Below are 19807 nucleotides of genomic sequence, written 5' to 3' on the forward strand. Positions count from 1 at the left end.
GAGATCCACTTCCAGCTCATGGGAAAATGAGTGAGTGGCAGAGGGGAACAGACAAGCCACAGTAGCAGGACAGCCAGGGTGATACATGTCACCTCAGGCTTCCATGTTTCCGTGGCTCTGAGGCTCTGGCTCTGGCTTAGCTCCCACCCAGGCAGCAACAGTTATACTTATTTTTCAAAGTACCTTCTCACACATTGTCATTTAATTCTTACAATCAATCCCATTTCCAGATGAGGAAACTGAGGCTGGAAGACATTAAGAGACATATCCACTGGTCCCCCTAAGTACTGCCTCAAGGTACTTCCATTTACTTATTGATAAAATGGAAGCATGATAATAATTACCTTATATGGTTGTAGTAAGGTAAAATAAATTAATACATAGAAAGTCCTAACCCCTAATCTTCTGCCCCCTCCCCAATCCTCTGCTTTTCCCGCTATCCCAAGTTACCTCTGCAGGTTAAAATCTGACATTAAGGGACTTCCTGGTGGTGCAGTGGTTAACAATCCACCTGCCAATACAGGGGACACAGGTTCGAGCCCTGGTCCAGGAAGTTCCCACATGCCGCAGAGCAACTAAGCCCTTGCACCACAACTACTGAGCCCGTGTGCCACAACTACTGAAGCCCATATGCCTAGAGCCCATGCTCCACAACAAAAGAAGCCACTGCAATGAGAAGGCCACGCACTGCAACAAAGAGTAGCCCCCACTCGCTGCAACTAGAGAAAGCCCGCATGCAGCAGTGAAGACCCAACGCAGCCAAAAATAAATATATATAAAATAAATAATTTTTTTAAAAATCTGACATTAAAAACACACAAGACAGATGATACACATAGGAGAAGAAGACCAAAGTTATACCCTATTACTTAAAAATGCATGGACTCACATTTAACAAGAGTTTGCCATGTACCAGATACAGTGTATTGTGTGTGTTAATGTGTATTAATTTATTATGTGTATTAATTTATTTCATCCTCACTACAACCATATATAGTAAGTACTATTACTACCCCATTTTATCAGTGAGTAAATGGAGGTACTTTGAGGTAGAGGGATTAAGTAGTTTGCTACTTACTATCATGTATTAAACTTGAAAGATAGGATTTCTTAACTTGCTCATATTAACTGAACTGTGGTGAAACGCTAAAATCTCTGAGCCTCTCTAGACCTGCACTGTCCAATATAGTAACCCCAAGCCACATATGGCAATTGAGCACTTGAAATATGACTAGTGTGGTGGAGGAAATTAATTTTTAATTTTATTTAATTTGAATTAGTTTGAATTTAAATGAATATTCAATGAAATGGCAGTTTTCAAGACACTGGACATCAGTCAATGAAGAACAGTGACCCTCAAGAGATGGAAAACAAAAGAGATGAGCCCTACAATTACCCAAGTTTACCCCTCTGAGAGAGTTTCCAGGCTGTGCCATAAGGAAGAGAAATGCAGGCAAAGCCCAGCAGTCTTCACTCAAATTGAGGTGAAGAAGCTGAGAGTGTGGGGAGACCAAGGCACCTAGATTTCACAGAACAGCATACCGGAGAGATAACGGCAGAGAGAAAAATATGGAACTCTCTCAGCTGACATAGAAGAACCACCCAAAAGGCAACAGTGCCCCGCATACACACAGGACCAAGAAGAGTACCTATTCTCACCACTCAAACTGGAAAACCCCATGATTCATGGGGCACTGGGTAGAGTACACAGAAGGCCTTGCCTCAGTGATGGGAAATAATTAATTCTATTCTATATACTAGCACTAGCACTGCTCTGAGCCATCTAACAAATCTTAAAAGTAGGATCCGGGGGCTTCCCTGGTGGCGCAGTGGTTAAGAATCTGCCTGCCAAGGCAGGGGACACAGGTTCGAGCCCTGGTCTGGGAAGATCCCACATGCCACGGAGCGACTAAGCCCGTGAGCCACAACTACTGAGCCTGCATGTCTGGAGCCTGTGCTCCACAACGGGAGAGGCCGCTACGGTGAGAGGCCAGCGCACTGCGATGAAGAGTGGCCCCCACTCACCACAACTGGAGAAAGCCCTCACACAGAAACGAAGACCCAACACAGCCAAAAATAAATATAAATAAATAAATTAATTAATTTAAAAAAGTAGGATCCATAACCTTCAAAAATTGTGAAGCACTATGTTGTACACCTGAAACTTATATAATATTGTACATCAACTATACCTCAATTTTAAAAAAAAACAGGATCCAAAAGGATCAAATTGTTTTTTGGTAATTTAACTGTGTGCTAAATCAAAACTCAAGAATATTTATAAGAATACAAAAATATCCAGAACCAAACAAGGCAAAATTCACAATGTCTGGCATTCAATCAAAAATTACCAAGTATACAAGGAAGCAGTAATGAAGAGAAAAGTTAGTCAATCAGAATCATCCTAGCACTAATACAAATATTAGAATTAGTTGTCAGGGATATTAAAACAGTTATTACAATTGTACTCCATCTATTCAAAAAGTTAGATAAAGACATGGAAGATTTTTTAAAGAGTCAAACTGAACTTACAGAGATGAAATTACAATATATGACATAAAAAAATAAAACAGAATGATACTAATAGCAGACAATACAGAAAAACAGTTCTTGAAGTCAAAGTAATAGAAACTATCAAAAATGATACACAGAGAGAAAAGAGAAGAAGAATTTTTTGAAATGAACAGAGTATCAGTGAGCTATGGGACAACTTTAATCAGCTTTGTATACAAATAATTGGAGTCCCTAAAGGAGAGAAAGAGAAACAAAATATATTTGAAGATATAATGGCCATTTTTTTCTAAATGCAATGAATTTCAATAACTCCCACACACAAGAAACATTAGGAAAATCAGACCAAGGTACATCACAATCAAATCACTTAAAGTTGGCAATAAGAGAAAGTCTTAAAATCAGGGGGGAAAGTTACATTACCTACAGAGGAACAAAAATAGGATGACAACTGATTTCTCATTGGAAACAATGCAAGTGACAGGACAGTGGATCAACATCTTTAAAGTACTGAAAGAAATAAAACTGTCAACCCAAGATTCGACTCTCAGCGAAAATTGTTTTAAATAATGAAGACTTTTTCAGACATACAAAATCTGAAAGAATTCATCACCAGCAGACCTACACTAAAAGAAATGTTGAAGGAAGTCCCTCAGGCAGAATAAAAATGATACCAGATGGGAATATGAATCCATGCAAGAGACTGAAGAACACAGGAAACAGTAACTACAAGAGTAAACATGTGATTGATTTTTTTATTATCTAAATATGTTCAAAAGATAATTGACTAATTAATAAAAACAACAACAATGTAATATGGAGTTTATAACAGAATTAAAAGTAAAATGTATGACAACAGTAGCACAATGTCAGGGGGAGAGTCATATACTCTTGAAATATACTTATTATATACATAAAGTTGTATCACCTAAGGTACACTGTTGTCATTTAAAGATGTATACTATAAACCCTAAGACAACCACTAAAATAATGAAACAATGAGTAAGCCAAAAAAAGAGTTTTTAAAGAATCAGTTAAAAAGTTCAATTAATCTAAAAGAAGCCAGAAAGAGGGAAAAAAGGAAACAAAGAATAGATAGATAGAAAACAAACAACAAAAACATAGATTTAAATATGACAGTGTCAATAATCACATTAATATAAATGATCTAAATACCCTGATGAACAGAAATTATCATACTGGTTTTTAAAAAAAAGTAAGACCCATCTATATACTGGCTACAAGAAAAGCACTTTACATATTATTATATGATTAATCTCGAAATAACTATGATAGGTGAAAGAATTCAGATCCAAAAAAATAAAAAAATAGTAGACACTGTATAATTCTATTTATATAAAATTTCTAGAAAATGCAAACTACTGTATAGTGACAGAAAGCAGATTAGTAGTTGCCTACAGATGGGGGTTGGGAAATATAGGAAGGAGGGATTATTTTAAAAAGAGGAAACTTTGGGGGTGATAGGTATGCTCATTATCTTGATTGTGATGATGGTTTCACCAGTGCATTCACATATCAGAATTAATAAACGATACAATCTGAATATGCACAGTTTATTATAAGCAATTACACCTTAACAGAGCTGTTAAATTTTTTAATGATACTTAAAACTATGTATGGAATAACTTGGCAAATATACTGTATACTCTAGCTATAACTGTAACTATAAATTATAGACTAGATTTTGAAGACTTTGAAAAAAATGTAAAATATCTCATTAATAATTTTTTGTATTGGCCATATGTTGAAATGATAATATTTTTCACATATTGGGTTAAATAAAATGTATAGTTAAAATTAATTTCACTTGTTGTTTTTTTTTTAAGATTTATTGATTGATTGATTGCTATGTTGGGACTTCGTTTCTGTGCGAGGGCTTTCTCTAGTTGCGGCAAGCAGGAGCCACTCTTCATCGCGGTGTGCGGGCCTCTCACTATCATGGCCTCTCTTGTTGCGGAGCACAGGCTCCAGACGCGCAGGCTCAGTAGTTGTGGCTCACGGGCCTAGTTGCTCCGCGGCATGTGGGATCTTCCCAGACCAGGGCTCGAACCCGTGTCCCCTGCATTAGCAGGCAGATTCTCAACCACTGCACCACCAGGGAAGCCCCTCACTTGTTTCTTTTTACATGTTTAATACAGCTACTATAAAAATTAAAATTACAGATATGGCTCACTTACTTATATTTCTATTGGGCAGTGCTGCACTGGAAAGGAGTACTTATCTGGAGTAAACTGGAAATATCATATTGCTCATATTTCTGCCCAACAGTGGTAGCCATCCTATGGTAGACAAAATGATATTCCCTACCCCCAAAAGATGTCTGCATCTTTATCCCAAAAATCTATAAATATATTACTTTACACAGCAAAAGAGACACTGCAGATGTGACTGAGTTATGGATCTTAATATGAAGAAATTATCCTGGATTATCCAGGTGGACCCAATATAGGGAAAAGGACCCATAAGGGTCCTTATAAGGGAAAAAGGGAGCAGAAGAGTCAGTACCAGAGAAGAAAACATGACAGAAACATAGAGAAGGAAATGTCACCTCAGAAGCAGAGGTTGAAGTGATGCACCCACAAGCCAAGGAATGTAGCAGCCTCTAGAAGCTGGAAAAACAATAAATGGATTATCCTAAAGAGGCTCCAGAAGGAACACAGCTCTGCCAACACCTTGATTTTAGCCCGTTTTAAAGCCCATTTTTGACTTCTGATTTCCAAGCAAAGTGTTGAAGTTTCAACCTGGTTTCTCTTTGCTGCTTATAGTAAAAGGTAAGAAGAAAAAGACAGATTGAGGGAAGAGCTGTTAAGCAAAAAGGAACCAGGACTGATTATATGCAGAATTCCCAGCCTATCCAGATTGGAAAAGACAATAAAATTAGGAGATTCACTGTCAGGAAAGCCTACTCTGGAACAAAGCCAAGGGTGTGGTTGAACCACCTTTTGCTAGTGACTCTGAAGGACCAAAGGGTCAGAATATTCAATCACACAGAGGGTTCTTTGAAGAGATCATGGTTGTAATTCATGGATCCCCTCAGCCATCCCAGCAGAAGTCAGAAATAGAGATTAGATTATCTCAGAAAGATCTGTAAATGAGCCTTTTGTCTAATGGACAGGAGACCCTCCAGGTTCTTGAGAACGTTATACCAGCAGAAACACTGCCAACTTGGACTGAAGGGGACAGAAAGAACATGAAATGAAAGAAGGCTGATCGACTCCCAAAATCTATAGGCAAGAAACAGGTTGATAAAACTATTCAACTACAAACCTATGCTACTGTTCGTGAAAAAGAATGATTCAGAGGAATGAGTCACAAGCCCAGAAAGCAGAGCCAAGGACCATAGAGAATGAGCCTCAGGCCCTGAAACCCAATGGAGTTTGCCCTGCTGGATTTCACATATTCTTGAGCCTGGTGACCCCTTTCTTCTTTCCAATTTTCCCTTTTGAGCAGGAACTTCTATAACTGGCATCCTATACCTGTCCCACTATTATATTTTGTAAGCAGATTACTTGTTTTCTAGTTTCACAGAGCCACAGATAAAGAGTAATTTTGCTTCAAAATGGCAAATACTCAGAGTCCCACTCATACCTGATTTAGATTATTTAGATAGTGAGATTTGGAATTTTTCAACTGATGAGTGGATAAGATTTTAAACTCTGAGCTGATGTTATAATTGGTTAAGACCTTTGGAGATATTGGAATGGGGTGAATGTATTTTGCATGTGAGGCAGACATGAATCTTTGGGGGCCAGTGGGAAGACTTTGCGGTAAGCAGAATAATGGCTTCCCAAAAATGTCAATGTCCTAATTGCCAAAACCTATGAAATATGTTACCTTACATGGCAAACGGACTTTGCAGATGTGATTAAATTACAGATCCAGAGATGGAGAGATTATCCAGGTAAGGTAATCACAAGAGACCTTGAAAGGGAAAACCCTCCTCAAAGTCCCACAATAAAGTTACTCTTCCCAGCATAGAAGCTGAAAATCTCTCCCTATTGTTGGAGAGATTTGGGATGGTAGACATCCCAAAAGCAGCTGCTAAAGCAGAGAACACAAAAATTAGAAAGCAGAGATCTAGCCCAGGGAATAAATAAATGAGTGAATGACCAGCATATAAAGTAGGCAACAAGCCTTTCATAGAGCACATTGGACAGAGGAAATTTTAATTCAATTCAAAATGTTTACTTGTCACCTACTGTGTGCCATGCACAATACTTGGTCCTAGAGATGTAGGGGTATTTAGATAGGAAGACTTCTGCTTTCATGAAGCTTACAGATGAGCCAGGCTTCCATAGCAACTCTGTTGACAAAGTGTCAGCAGCACTTCTCAAATCAAGAATGGGATGGCGAAATGTCTATTTAGGTCTTCTGCTTATTTTTGGATTGGGTTGTTTGTTTTTTTGATATTGAGCTTCATGAGCTGCTTGTAAATTTTGGAAATTAATCCTTTGTCAGTTGCTTCATTTGCAAATATTTTCTCCCATTCTGAGGGTTGTCTTTTCATCTTGTTTATGGTTTCCTTTGCTGTGCAAAAGCTTTTAAGTTTCATTAGGTCCCATTTGTTTATTTTTGTTTTTATTTCCATTTCTCTAGGAGGTGGGTCAAAAAGGATCTTGCCGTGATTTATGTCATAGAGTGTTTTGCCTATGTTTTCCTGTAAGAGTTTTATAGTGTCTGGCCTTACACTTAGGTCTTTAATCCGTTTTGAGTTTATTTTTGTGTATGGTGTTAGGGAGTGTTCTAATTTCATTCTTTTACATGTAGCTGTCCAGTTTTCCCAGCACCACTTATTGAAGAGGCTGTCTTTTCTCCACTGTATATTCTTGCCTCCTTTATCAAAGATAAGGTGACCATATTTGCATGGGTTTATCTCTGGGCTTTCTATCCTGTTCCATTGATCTATATTTCTGGTTTTGTGCCAGTACCATATTGTCTTGATTACTGTAGCTTTGTAGTATAGTCTGAAGTCAGGGAGCCTGATTCCTCCAGCTCCGTTTTTCTTTCTCAAGATTGCTTTGGCTATTCGGGGTCTTTTGTGTTTCCATACAAATTGTGAAATTTTTTGTTCTAGTTCTGTGAAAAATGCCAGTGGTAGTTTGATAGGGATTGCACTGAATCTGTAGATTGCTTTGGGGAGTATAGTCATTTTCACAATGTTGATTCTTCCAATCCAAGAACATGGTATATCTTCCACTTACCTCAACATAATAAACAGATTGCCAACAAACACATGAAAGGATGATCAACATCATTAATCATTAGAGAAATGCAAATCAAAACTACAATAAGATATCATCTCACACCAGTCAGAATGGCCATCATCAAAAAATCTACAAACACTAAATGCTGGAGAGGGTGTGGAGAAAAGGGAACACTCTTGCACTGTTGGTGGGAATGTAAATTGATACAGCCACTATGGAGAACAGTATGGAGGTTCCTTAAAAAACTAAAAATAGAACTACCATACGACCCAGCAATCCCACTACTAGGCATATACCCTGAGAAAACCATAATTCAAAAAGAGTCATTTACCACAATGTTCATTGCAGCTCTATTTACAATTGCCAGGACATGGAATCAACCTAAGTGTCCATCGACAGATCAATGGATAAAGAAGATGTGGAACATATATACAATGGAATATTACTCAGCCATAAAAAGGAATGAAATTGAGTTATTTGTAGTGAGGTGGATGGACTTAGAGTCTGTCATACAGAGTGAAGTAAGTCAGAAAGAGAAAAACAAATACCATATGCTAACACATATATATGGAATCTAAAAAAAAAAAAAAAAATGGTCATGAAGAACCTAGGGGCAAGATGGGAATAAAGACGCAGACCTACTAGAAAATGGACTTGAGGACATGGGGAGGGGGAAGGGTAAGCTGGGACAAAGTGAGAGAGTGGCATGGACATATATACACTACCAAATGTAAAATAGATAGCTAGTGGGAAGCAGTTGCATAGCACAGGGAGATCAGCCCGGTGCTTTGTGACCAGCTAGAAGGGTGGGATAGGGAGGGTGGGAGGGAGGGAGACGCAAGAGGGAAGAGATATGGGGATATATGTATATGTATAACTGATTCACTTTGTTATAAAGCAGAAACTAACACACCATTGTAAAGCAGTTATACTCCAATAAAAACGTTAAGAAAAAAAAAAAAAGAATGGGATGACCTCTCAACAGTAACTGAAGAGACCTTGCATAATGCAAAGAGAAAACTAATCCTGTTTGTATTCTCTTAACCATGCCCAGTTTACTTACTTCACCAATTCCTTAGTAAGAGTAAGCGGAAATTAACATATCTGTAGTCTTGTTATATATTATTATATAGTATCTGTAGGTGTGCTGTATATTATTAAGAAGCCTTAAATTCTCTGCACAGGAAATATATATATCTCATCCCATAATGTTGGTTCAGTCATTCTAAAATAATCCTTTTGTTATCTTCACAAAAGGCTGGGTTAAAAGAAGCCTGCCAGGCATTTTCATAAAGGAATATCTAGGCTGCCATATCTGATCAGATCACTCCCCTCCTTCAACTCATCAAAGGCCCCCACTGATCTGAGAGTAAAGTAAAAAACTAACATGGCCTATGGGCAAGGGTAATACTTGCAATAGTTAACAAGTACATGGCCTCCCACCTATCAAAATAGACACTGGCCATAAAGCATCAGTACACCCAAGCCCGTGGATATAAGCTAAATATCAATTCTGCCTTCAGGGCCCAGTGTGACCTAGCCCCTGCCTACCTCTCCAGCCACTCACCACCTTTCAGCCATGCTAAATGTCTTTCCATTTGTTTCTGCCTTAAGACCTTCCTACATACTATTTTCTCTGCCCAGAATGCTCTGAGCCGCCACCTCTTCCTTCACCAAGCTTTCTATTCATGTTTCACTCTTCTGCTGACATATCACTTTTTCAGGGTAGCCTTTTCCTGACCACCACCATCTCCCCACTCCCAATAATTCAGATCTCCCTGTATACTCTTATTTGGCAACCTATACACCCCGTTCATGGTAAGTACAGCCATTGGAAGTCAATAATTACTTGTGTAATGACTGTTTCTCTCACTACATTTATTTACTCTTACTAATAATCCTACTATTAGCATGTTGCCTGGTACACAATAGGAGTTCCATAATAATAGCTAATACTTACCAGGGATTTACTATGTTACCAGGCACTGTTTGATCCACTTTCATGGATTAGCTCCTCTAATCCTTGCAACTGCCCCATTAGGTACTATTATTTCAGATGAAGACACAGGCAGAGTCAGCCTAAGGAATCGCCCAAAGTCGCAATGTCAATAAGTGGTAGGGTTGGAATTTAATCCCAGGCAGTCAGGCTCCAGAGCCCAGGCTTTTAAGAAGCACACTATACTGCCTTTATGAATGCTTGCTGAACAATTTAATGAATTATAGTCAAGTTTATAGTGGGCAGAACCAAGTAAGCTGTACCCCTAAGAAAATGCAGCCATGAAACATCCTCTTTGTGCATGGTCCACCCATTAAATGAGAGATAAAGATATAGGAACAGGAAAGGACATAGGTATAGGTAAAGATATGAATAACAGTAGAAGAAATATCCTATAAAAATAATGTGGCTGGTCAATGGCTTTCAAGGACTTTACAAATTCCTTCCACTTTAGATCCCCACCAAAATCCCCTGGGAAATATGTCACTGCCAAGCCAGATATTTCACCACCACGCCCCCGACTGCCCCCTCCCACACCCTCAGAACACCCCCCAAATATCTAAACACCCTCGGCATTTCTGAACATTCCTCATGACGATAACACGAGAGAAACAGCAGAGATGATCCTCCGACAAATACACACCAGAGGAACAGTCCCCAGACAGACCCTCCTCCCCAAGTTCTGCCCCCATGCAAAGGAGAAAAATGCCTTTACCTTTAAATAAAAATGCTTTGCTGGTATTGTGCAGTCCAGACACCTGAGTGACTCCAAGGGTGGTGTTCACGAGGTCGAGCTCAGTGATAATATCCATCTGAAGGTGGGGATCCATCCCAAAGCCCACCACTGAAAAGGAACAAAGAGCCATCTTGGCTTAAAATGCTGACTTGCTTGCGGCAACATGGAACAGAAATGACAGAGGCCAGGAGTGGCAGGGAATACAAGGAACCCAGTGATGAGTGCTTAGAGATGCTCTTTCCCTGGATGGAAAATGAAGGCAACTCTTTGCTCCATCACCCCCACTGATATTGTGGTTTTGTCGTCCCTTCCCCCTCTCCCATTCCCCATTACAGATTGAAAATCCCTTTGCAAAACCCTAGGGGCCAAATACATTTCAGAACTCAGACTGGATCATCTGTTGGAAAGCTAATATGGCCCATATACTACATTTTATGTAACACCCTCAGCAAAGCCTACATCAGCACCCCATAACCAAACACAATACTTGTACAGCAAAAAGTCTGATATTGTCCTCTAATTGGTATAAATAAAAATAGCCTCATATCTGTTCAGGTCAAGTTTTGCCACCAAAGGAGTTCAGCTCAGGGTAGGTTTTGCTGTCAGGTGAGCTATGAAGAAACTTTGGGTTTCTGAGCTTTTTTAGATTTGGGAACTGTGGATACAGGATTGTGGCCCTGATCTACCTGCTTCAGAGACTGATACAGTAGTGAAATCTGACACCACCGTCACCAGGAAACACCTCCACAGAGCACTATTAATGACACCTGCGATAAAAAGGAAGAAAATGAGAGGGATCCTGTCCCTGATGGATAAGGGTGGCAGAGGGACTGGCCAGGAAAGAGAATCCCCAGAACAATGGATGTAGATGTCAAGGGGATTCGTGAAAAGTTAGACACCCTGACAACTCTTGTTGGAGAACCTTAGCACAGAGAAACAGGGCCCTGAGCCCCCACTGCCTCATCTGAAAAAGGCAAATCCTTAAGCCTGTCTCTCATCTACAGGGTGTTCTGCAGAATGATTCGCTCATGACTGCAAAGTGGCTTCCAATTATGTATATTAATAAGGCTGGCGATCACTCCAAGGGACTATGTTTAAGCTACTCCTAAAGCCTGTGCCTATCTACACTTAGCACCTCAGTAGTGCAATTCTGATTGCACAGCTGGAAATGTTTTAATCAGCAACAACTGTCAACGTTGGTCTGGTGGTAATGCAGTCGCTGAGGCAAGATTTGGAGAGCTTACACCCAATTTGTTCCAGAGAGACCGAGTGCATTTCATCAGGGCATCACACGCTGTGACAGTCTCATCTGTCCTCCTGCCCTCACCCCTTTCCCCACAGATCTGGAGAAGGAAATGTACCCTCTCCTCACTCTTTTCCTGTTAGGAAACAGGGGCTGCTGCAGCAATCGAGGCTTCTGTCAACAGAAGGTGGCTCTGGGAAGGGTCTTTGGAGCCGAAGGTGGACAAAGGGTTAAATTAAAGACACAGTGCATAGAGCTGCCTTCTCAATTTTTGTCAGGCTTCCCCTTGTCCTCTGAAATGCAGCCAGATGTGAGACCAGTTTACCCAAAGACGACTCATTCATTCAGTCATTTTTCAACAGATATGACTGAGTGCTTTCTATGTAACACACACACTGCATTGCGAGGCACTGGAGATGGCCTCCTTGGGCATGCATTCCTAGGGCAGCGGGTGAGGAGAGGGCAAAAAATAAACAAATACATAAATAAGATAATTTGAGATGGCAATAAATGCCACGAAGAAAATAAAACAGAGTTATGAAACAGAAAGCAGCTTGGGTGGAGGCTTAAAAAGGGTGGTAGAGGAAGGTTCCTCTGAGCAGACACCTGATGACTATGGCGGCCGGCGATGGTGCAGTTATTCCAGAAGGGGAGATCTGGAGGGGAAAGCTTTCCAGGTTTAGAGAACAGAAAATGCAAATGCAAACCAGGAACAAACTTGGCGTGGAGAGGAAACAGTAAAAAGGCTAGTGTGGCCAGAGCAGAGTGAGCCCGGGGGAGAGTGGTAGAAAATGAGGCCCCAGGGTAGGCCCTGCCTTGTGAGCCACAACAAGGAGAGGGATAGTATTCTAATTGCAATGGAGTATCACTGGAGGACTTTAAGGTATGTGTTTAAGGGGAGGAAGAGTGGGATGTGCTCTGATTTACCTTATGATCTCACTCAAGGTTCCATCCTACCTGCTTGACACAGACTCCATTCACAAAGACTGATGACTGACCGAGTACCTACTCTGTGCAAAGAAGTACTGCGCTAACGGGCATCTATCAGCCCAAGTCACAGCACCATGAGCCTCTTGTTGAGACTGGCAATGTTTTTCTCCAAGTGAGCTCAGATACCAGCAGTTCTATGATCACCTTGAAAAGGCAGGAAAGGAACTCATATTTCAGTTTGATCTACAGTGCTCTACACCTATACGGCAGAAATTAATTTAAGAGTGATCTCAGAGGACCTCCACACCAGTCTATCTCTGGCCAGGAATTTGGAACGTGGTTTGGGAAATGTGCCCTTAGCTGGACACAAGAGGAAGGAAGCATCCCTGTAGGCTCAGTGTCTTGCACAAGGCTTCATATATGTCAGGCCCTGAATTTAGGACCTGATTAATTAATTGATGAGTGGACATATGATCGTTGCTTTGGGTGCAGTGATCTCAGGGCAATATGCATATCTGGGGAATACCACGAGAGGACAGGACGGCATTCGAGCCCAGGAAACTTTCTAACAGGAATATGGTTGACTGAATTATTGGCTTCAAATCTTTACCCCTGGATTTCCCTGGTGGCGCAGTGGTTAAGAATCCACCTGCCAATGCAGGGGGCACGGGTTCCATCCCTGGTCCAGGAAGATCCCACATGCTGCAGAGCGCATGCGCCACAACCCATGCGCCACAACCCCTGAGCCTGCGTTCTAGAGCCCGCGAGTCACAACTACTGAGCCGGTGTGCCACAACTACTGAAGCCCGTGCGCCGAAAGCCCGTGCTCTGCACCAAGAGAAGCCACCGCAAAACGCATGCCTCAAGAGTAACCCCCACTCAGGGCAACTAGAGAAAGACTGCTCACAGCAACAAAGATCCAGTGCAGCCAAAAATAAATTTAAAAAAAAAATCTTTACCCCTCCCATAGCCACACCCTTTGCTATGTGGCTTTGCATGTTCTTCCACTAGAGTGGGAGTAAACCTCCCATCCCTTGACTTTGAGCCCAGCCATGTAACTAGTTTGGGTCATTAGGATGTTAGCAATGTCACACAAGCAGAGGCTTGGATGTGCCTGTGTGGTGGGGCCTGTTCTCTTGTACCTCTGCATCACAGTGAGAAAAACACGGCCCTACTGGGCCACTGCTCCAAGGAGACTAAGACACACGGAGCAGACACCCTACCTGGGTTTGGAACGACGCCCAGCCAAACCTGGCCCCAGTGAGCCAATACCAAACCAACCGACAGACGCATGAACCAAAAGAAATGTTGCTTTGACTTTAGGGTGGCTTGTTATGCAATATTATTGTGGCAGTAATTGACCAATGCGGGGACTAAAGACCCACTATAATGGTTATCCTTAAGATGTTTGAATCTCCCAAACTTGGAGCCCTGCAACTGGACAAGCCTAAAAGGCACCCACACAGATTCTGTAGAGCTGGCAGAACACCCCAGTGGTGCCCTTGGATTCCCATCTCCATGTGAGATCACCTCAATCTGGAAAGTGTTGTGGAAACAACACTAAACTAAGAGCCACTTTCAGTCCTGTCTCTTCTCCCTACTAACTTTGTGCCCTTGGAAAAATCACTTCACTTCTCCGAGCCTCATTTCCCTTAACTGTAAAATGGGGATAATACCCGCCTCCCAGCCTCGTGAGGTTTCAGTGATAACTGCATGAACACTCCTAGCACATATCTGGTGCCCAGCTGCGGTCTGCTGCATCTGTCTTTCATAGGACCAGCTCTCCAGACCATTCCAACTCCCTGGTCCTCAACTCCACTGGAATCATACGAAAGATACAGGTGGCTCCCATTTTCCCAACCCCTCCACAGGCCCAGACGACCTAGAAGGGCTTCTCACTCTGGTCGTGCTTTGTTTTTTTTTTTTTTTTCTTTATTTTTTGGCTGCGTTGGGTCTTCGTTTCTGCTCGCGGGCTTTCTCTAGTTGCGGCGAGCGGGGGCTACTCTTCATTGCGGTGTGCGGGCTTCTCATTGCCGTGGCTTCTCTTGTTGCGGAACATGGGCTCTAAGCACGTGGGCTTCAGTAGTTGTGGCGCACAGGCTTAGTTTCTCCGCAGCATGTGGGATCTTCCTGGACCAGGGATCAAACCCATGTCCCCTGCATTGGCAGGCGGATTCTTAACGACTGCGCCACCAGGGAAGTCCCTGGCTGCGCTTTGTGAAATCTATATATTAAATCTATATTAACCCCTCCCCCTATATCCTACAAGCAAAGGGGCTTCCCTGGCTTTAAGATAACTGTATTGCTCTCGTCGTGAAAACATCCCATTAAAACAGAACAAGAGAAATCAATTAGGCTTCCAGAAACAGTACTGTATTGTTTTCTCTAAGTGGTCCCCATCAAGATGAAAACACCTGGTGCCAATAGCAGGATGAGTAAAAGATAGCACTTTGCCCACTGCCTAAAAAATCAGAAAATCTATTAATAAGGCAGCATTTGCATGGCTTCACCTGAACCTTATACAGTATGAAAGTGTTGGTTCCGTAAAAATATTTTTTTTATTTTAATGTTTCTGCTTCTTATCCAAGCATGTAGCTCTTGCCCTTTCCAAGGAAACTCTATTGAAGTTTTCTACTTTGGCCATAACTGCTCTCACATGGCTGAAGCTGGGTATTGGAATTAAGCCGGATAAAAAGCTTCTGGGGGAAAAAAAAAATATTTTTTAAAACCTGGAAGGCAGCATGTCAGTGTCGCAGAGGCACTTGAGGCCTGGCTCTGAGATTCAGAATCTCCACCCTAATCTCCCAGGACACCTGCTGCTGGCCACTCCTCAGTCTAGCCCAGAGAGTGTTGAGGCCCAAAGCCCATTCAGTCCACCTTCAGGGTCCCAGGCCTAAGCTCCCGAGCAAATCCTCCTGCATCTGGCTCACTTCAAATCTAATCCAGCTCACTGTGCGTGATGGCAGCTGTTTTCCCCTGGTCCATGCAGGGGAATATGATGCTGGAGAGATGCTCCAAGACCTCATTTACCAGCAGGATTTCACAGCCATTTGATCGGATTTGGGCCTCTGGACTCCTACAAAGTTTCTTACTACCCCAAAAGCAACATCCTTAAAGAATATGCTCTATGCCTGTTCCAAATCAGTCAATATTTCACATGATCACTGGAGGCTGGGGGCTTTTGTTCACAGCTCTATTATTCAATTCATAGTTAATGAACTGCCTGGGAGGTGCTTCTAAAAGAAAAGCTCTCCTTTCCAGCAGGTGGCAGCAAAAGGCATTCACAGCCCCAGGGGCTCCCTCTAACCATTGCCCTGGTGACCAAACCACACTTGAAAGCCATGGGGGAGTAATCACTGAGTTTTACATTATTCACACTTCCAGGTTACTGGAGAAAACTCATGGACATAATGTATTATTACTGCTGTTATTGTAGCCTTCTAAATTTTCATTATTAGTGATGTACCTGGAAATCTCAGATTTTTTTCACCCAGAAATAACCAGAACTGGAGAACAGGACCTATTCGTGACCCCACTTTACTCTTTAAAACAAATTCTCTGAACAATGAGTAATTTAAGCAGCTTCCTGTGACACCTATCGTTAGATCTTTTCATATGTAACTGCTACTGCACTGCAGTGCTGCTTTAATTAAAATGTGCCTGATACCATCTATTCATTTCCATTAAAAGGCAGTGATATCTGAGCAGCTCACTCAGTGAATTACGTGTTTATTTCATCTTGGACTGTTAACAGCCCAGACAACAATTGTCCCACTTGACAAATAAACTTTTCCAGTGGCTGTTTGGATCCTGATAAAATAATTGAGAGCCAGGCTTAGCTACCTCAGAGGATGGATGTGTGATACTGGTATGATGGTTCCTGGGCAAAATCAAAGAAAAAAATTGCTCATCAGACGGCCTCAAGCTGCAAGAAATTGTAAGTGAAAGAAGTGAGATATTATTTCCCCCTGTCTTTCTCATTCTTCTGATAATTTTTGTAGAAGAAATATGTAGCCTCTGGTGTTCAAAGAGTACCAAGTGGCATGGAAAACTCAAGCTCCCTAAGCAACTGCCACAACCAGTGGGCAGATCCTTCCACGCTTCCTTGACTTTGGACAAGCTGTGCCCTCTGCCTGGAATGCTTTCCCTACTCTGTGCACCTGGAAAACTCCCTACAAAGCCTTCCAGACACAACTTTCAAACGTCACCTCCTGATTAAAGCCTTCCCTGACTACCGACCACCCCGCCCCAGAATTCACTCCTACCGCTCCTCCTGTTTCCTCAATACAAACTCCTGTACTCCCACCACTTTTCCCCCCACCCCCATCAAGCTGTACAATAAAAATGCTTTTCAGTTTCTATCTAGATTCTCAGCTAAGCTGTAAGTTTCTGGAAGTCAAGCAAGCCGGTTCCTCTTTGTATAAGCAATCCTGGCACCCAGCAAGACACTCAACTCTTCGCTGAATGAATGAATAGATACAGGAGTAAATCTTCCCTACAAGAGCATGTTTACAAGTTTTAAAGGGACTTGATGTGGGGAAGGGGAAAAGACAGTGTCGTTAAAGATCTCCAAAAGCAAAGCGCCCTGGAGACACAGTCCACTTCTGGGGGAAGCACTTTTTGCCGACTTTTCAAGAGTAATGAGAACAAAGGACGTAAGTATGTTTGGTAGTGATGTGCACTTGAGACGTGAAATGCCCGATGCGCTGCCCTCTCCCCCACCTAGTTTCTCTCTCTTTGGTTCCTCTGTAAGATGCCCACCAGCACCAAATTCTCTGCACGCAGGGCTGCTAGCCCAGGCTCTGCATTAGCCTTGCCTGCCCTGATCTTCCAGGGGCGCATTTTTTCCAGTGTGTTCTCGGTTTTAAAAGACCAACCCATCTAGATGGGCCGGAACTCAAGAAGCACCTATTCTAGGCTGGACCGAGTCTTGGCATCTCGGCAGCCTGGGGAGCTCGGATGGAGATAGGAAAGGGATGGGGATTCCTTTTGTCCGCGGAGAAGTCCACACCCGCCGCTCTGTCATTAAGCAAAGGAAAAGCTGCTTCCCGCTCAGTCCTGGGGAAAATGGAAAGGGCCAGCGGAGGGAACTTTTGAGCGGACCAAGGCCGGGCATCCCTCCCCAGCCCTCTACAGATAAACTCTGCATAGGAAGAAGGCTATGCCTCTAGAGAAGGGAAATGAGAGTGATACAAGAAAAAAGCAGAGGGAATGACTACACACCGATTCTGGGGTGCAAAGTCGGCCGCGCGTGGCGAGGATGGCTAGCGTAGGGATGAAACCGCGCGACGCCCCACCCCACCCCGCGGGGGAGGGTCCTATTTTTGCCAATTTCCTCCTCCACCCCACTCCACCCCCACCTTCCCCAATCTACTACTAGTCTCCTGGAGAAGGCGGCTGAGAGAGGGTCTCCAAACCCCAGGGGACATGGGGGCTGGGGGCGAGTAGACGCTGAAGGAAGGAGGCGCGCTTAGAGTCCTCACAACTGCGTCTCTGGAGGCAGAAAGAAGTGGGGACTTCAGAAAATTACGCCAATTATCCTTGCCTCCCCTTCACAACCCCCAACGTGCAGTTACAGCACGGGAAAACTAGTGCGGAGCTGGAGAGAATCTCCCCGGGATTGCTCCCACAGTTCCAATTCCCCCCAGTTTGTTCTGCCCTCTGGGGGGTGGGAAATAGGGGTGGCAAGAGAGACTACTCCTGGAGTTCCCCTGGGGAAGAGTCAGGAGGGGACGAGGAAAGAGATCGCGGAATCCCAGGAACGCCCGCAGCCCTCACCCCGCGCCGCGCCCTCCCGGCCCTCGCAGCGCCCGCCGGCCGGAAGCGCTCCCTCTGCGGGTGCGCCTCCCGCCGCTGCCCCTTCCCCGCCCGGCGGGGCGCAGGGAGGGCGGTTTCCACGGCGCCTGTCAAGTTCACGGGTGTGGGGCTCGCGGGCCCGCCCTACCGTGGGTTTCCACCCGGAAGCCGGTTACTAGCAGCAGGAGGGCGCGCCCGAATGGCCGCGCCCCTCACTCCTGCGTCCGCCAGGCCGTGTCCTCCGGGAAGGGGGCACTCCTCGAGGGCATCTTCCAGCCTGTGAGTCCCACTTTTCACCCTTTCACCTGGACCGGGGCAGAGAGATTCGAGGGACCCATCCACGCCCTTCCCCGGACCAGCGCGGAGCTCAGCTCCAGCTCTCCTCACGCCTAGGTGGGCGCCGGGCACAGCGGCGCGGCTCCCCCTATCCCTGGATCCCTCCGACAGCCCCAGCCGTGCTTACCTGTCCTGGCGGTGCACACACAAAACCACACAATTAAGATCACATCCTTCGGCATCGCTCCCAAGGGTCCCCGCCGAACCGGGCGCGCGGAAGCCAGGAAGAAACAAATGCGCCTCGATCCCGAGGCGCGCCGGGCTCGCAGCCGCCAAACTTGCTAGCGGGCGGCGGGGGAGGTGTCTCGGCAGCGCCGGGTGCTGCGCTCGGGGATCGCGCCCAGGAAGGCGGCCCCGGCCGCCCCGCCCCCTGCCCGTCCCCCACAGCGGGCGGCGGCCCCCGCTGCGGCTGCGCTCTCCTCGGAGCTGGAGCGGGAGCGCGGGGCTCGGCCACTCCGGCAGGTTGCGCTCGGCGCTGGGAGCGGCTTCCCCTCCGCTGCGAACACCCGGGCGGCCGGCGCAGCAGCCGCTACCACTCGGAGCACCGGAGCTGGAGTCCCAGGACCCGCGGGCAAAAGGGAGGAGCTGGAGGCGGAAGCACCCCTTCGGCTTCACACTCTCCAGCCCAGACGAGCCGGCCTCGCCACCGCCGCTGTCTCTGCCTCGGTGCCGCGCTGGAGACTGCAGAAGTTGCCCCAGTTCATCTTGGTCGAGACTAAGAACCGCGGAGCCCCCGCGGGTGGGTTTTCTTCCCGGGGGAATCCCGACCCAGGTGGCGCCAAAGAGCGCGCCCAGCCCCTCCCCGGAAAACAATTACTCGGGATTTGCTTAGGCAACTGGTTGGCGAGGGGTGAGTAGGGCCCTGAGGGGAATGATGGCCGAGTCGCGGCTCGCCACCTGCACCTTCTGTTCCCTCTCCCCGTGGGTCCCTCTGACTGGTACACGCTTTGGAGGTTCAGGGAAAGGGCGCTGAGGCAGGGGGCCCAGAAAAAGGGTTCCTGAGCCCGAGCGAGCCACGGTGGGGTTTGGGGGGT

At 44.7% G+C, this 19807-nt stretch overlaps 1 protein-coding gene across 2 annotated transcripts in view; it reads right to left on the bottom strand.

Annotated features, from left to right (window-relative positions):
- NELL1 (neural EGFL like 1) overlaps positions 1-19526 on the bottom strand; it is an 858172-nt gene extending 838646 nt beyond the window's left edge. The window contains exons 1-2 of one of the 2 annotated variants that reach the window (XM_057553940.1): positions 18901-19526; positions 10448-10576 (exon numbers count right to left, since the gene is read on the bottom strand). In XM_057553940.1, the coding sequence (XP_057409923.1) occupies positions 10448-10576; positions 18901-18955 (184 nt within the window). In that variant the 5' untranslated portion in view covers positions 18956-19526. The remainder of the gene's footprint in view (positions 1-10447; positions 10577-18900) is intronic. The other variant, XM_057553939.1, reaches the window with a different exon arrangement.
- Between the last annotated feature and the right edge of the window lie 281 nt (positions 19527-19807).

This window comes from Balaenoptera acutorostrata, chromosome 9 (genome assembly GCF_949987535.1).
Source record: "Balaenoptera acutorostrata chromosome 9, mBalAcu1.1, whole genome shotgun sequence".
NCBI lineage: Eukaryota > Metazoa > Chordata > Mammalia > Artiodactyla > Balaenopteridae > Balaenoptera > Balaenoptera acutorostrata.